The 2,458-nt window shown below is 31.8% G+C and overlaps 1 protein-coding gene across 1 annotated transcript in view; it reads right to left on the bottom strand.

Annotated features, from left to right (window-relative positions):
- Positions 1–1,320: 1,320 nt before the first annotated feature.
- The window catches only part of LOC110028217 (cytochrome P450 87A3), a 4,698-nt gene continuing 3,560 nt past the window's right edge, over positions 1,321–2,458 (bottom strand). The window contains exons 7-9 of the mRNA XM_020729971.1: positions 2,100–2,206; positions 1,671–1,801; positions 1,321–1,422 (exon numbers count right to left, since the gene is read on the bottom strand). Coding sequence (XP_020585630.1) covers positions 1,332–1,422; positions 1,671–1,801; positions 2,100–2,206 — 329 coding nt within the window. The 3' untranslated portion in view covers positions 1,321–1,331. The remainder of the gene's footprint in view (positions 1,423–1,670; positions 1,802–2,099; positions 2,207–2,458) is intronic.

Raw genomic sequence — 2,458 nt, 5'->3', positions numbered from 1 at the left:
AAGATCCAACATTTATAAAGTTCATATGTAATAAGTATCAATGAAAATTTGCACAAATTTGTTGATATTTCTTTTTTAATCTACGATGAATTTCACATCAATGATTCTGATAGAAATTGTGGGTCGCAAATTTTCATTGGTAACAGAGCATTGTCTTGTACCGAACCTTGTTCGAGTATAATTTAAGTGAGACCATGTACTCAAGTAGATTTGTGAATTTCTATATTCAACAAGAGAATGGTTTTTGTGCAACTTGAGACTTTCATAATTATTTCCTGTCAGGGGGGTCAATATGGTGCCCTTTCAAGCAGCTTAAATTAAACTTGTAGCTACCACCTTCAATCCTACTTTTGAATGTTGATAAAAACTCATCTCTTATTTTCTTTAATTCATCATGTAGCTCTAAAATTGCATAATACTATTAAGTGAATTTAGTTATGATTATTCAATTTACTTTAATGAAACTTAGATTTACTTTATTTTAAATTTATTTAATTATATGATAAGTTCAAAGTTATCACATAATTAACTGTCACTTAATTTATGTTGAGAAATTTTAATCTACTCTTTATCAAAGGAAATAACATTTAAGCTCACTATTTGCCTAGCTTATCTTCTGTTCCGGTCAGGCCATAAGCTAAAATAAGCCATATATACAATTACTTAGCTTAAAAGGAGGTCAAATTATCAAAATATCATATTTTGAAGAGTCTATTTGAGGTCATTTTTTTAAATTTTTTACTTTAATTTTGCCTTTTTCTTTAGAACCAACGTTTGTTTAGCGCATTATTTACGTGTGTTTTTTAACGAATTAACTTAAATTTAAATCTACTCAAAATAACTAGGTGAATTGAATAATTTTAAAAATAACTATCATCATCAAATATATTTTATTTCAAATCAATGCATAAATAAAATAAAGTAAACTTCAATCTCAAATGGCCACCTTACACTTCTGTATGGCTTCAGTAGAGTCAAGCACAAACCTAACAAACAACCCTTTAATAATGTATATAAGGCTCATAAAATAGAATAGGAAAACTCAAAACTTGGCATGAAGAGAAGATACATATACTGCACCAATCACACATGTATTTATCTTGTTGCCCCCGGAAAAAATATTAGATGCACCTGCGGGCAACCAATAGGAGTGGGAAGAGAGAGAGGGGAAGGAGAGAGACTGTTTCCCTCCCCTCTATCTCTCTCTCCTCCTATTTGTTTCTCGCAGGTGCATGCAACGCTCCTCACCAACAAAAATGATCACCTTCAACCTAGTCCCAAGTGTTCTCCAAGTCTGTAAATATAACAATTAGGCCCTAGTTGATATATATTCATTCTAGTGGGAAAAGTTGAAGATGGAAGCCATCTGGAAATCCTAATCCTGGTGTCCGAATTATATTCCCTCCTTTGATAGCTTTCCACCTGCCCACGAAACAATTCCAAACATGCTATAAGAAAATTGAACATGTTTAGAAACACATCTGAGGAAAATGAGTAGGTTATAATGACAAGGTAATAAACACATTTTATAAAATTCTATATTCATAACACATTCTATAAAATCTAATAAGCATATAAATTTAATTACTTTATTCTATAATATGCTCATAAATCAAAGTTATAATAGCAAGGTAATTAAGAACTAACCACAGTTTTCTAATACTAATTACCTGTACTTAGTAACTAAGCAATGGAGGAATACAGCCATTTGCAGCTTACTAAAGTCGGCCCCAACACAGAACCTCATCCCTCCTCCAAAAACCATAAAATTTTTTGTTCCACCACTAAGCTCCGGTTTATCCTGAAATTAACGCAAATGCTAGTTTAAAAATTAAAAAAAAAAAAACTACTATGAAGATATAGGGCCCGTTTGGGCCCGTTTGAGGCAACTTATACAGTTTGAAAAACACGTTTCAACAGCTTATCCGAAAACGTGATTGAGTTTTTATACTAAACGAAGGCCGCGGATCAAACCTTGCAAGCCACCCACAGACTGTGTTTCAAGATAAGTTGCTTATCTAAATAAGCACAAGCTACCCCAAATGGACCCAGAATATAAAACTTATGGGTTTCCAAAAAATTAATTGAATATTTCAAACCTTCCATCTCCATGGATTGAAGGCCAATGGATCCTCATATATCTCAGGGTTCAAATGAACAGCCGGCGGACAGACCATAATCCCCCATCCCGCTGGAATGGTATATCCTGCATCCATTATTCTATGTACAGTTATAACAATATCTATCATAAAACTATTTATTTCTTTTAATTTTGTTTTAATTTTAAAATAATATGATACATTACCATTCAGATATCTATTTTCATAGAATTGATGTAAAAATATATATTTTTTAACAAATTTACACAAATTGAAATTGATTCGGCCATTGCTACTTCGGCAATTTTGAAGATTATTGAGTGTAAAGTAGCATGGAAATATATATATGTAATAAGTAT

The sequence above is a fragment of the Phalaenopsis equestris genome, unplaced genomic scaffold (assembly GCF_001263595.1).
Source record: "Phalaenopsis equestris unplaced genomic scaffold, ASM126359v1 Scaffold000504, whole genome shotgun sequence".
NCBI lineage: Eukaryota > Viridiplantae > Streptophyta > Magnoliopsida > Asparagales > Orchidaceae > Phalaenopsis > Phalaenopsis equestris.
Note: the sequence above shows the minus strand (reverse complement) of the source record. Positions and strands in the feature narration are given on the sequence as shown.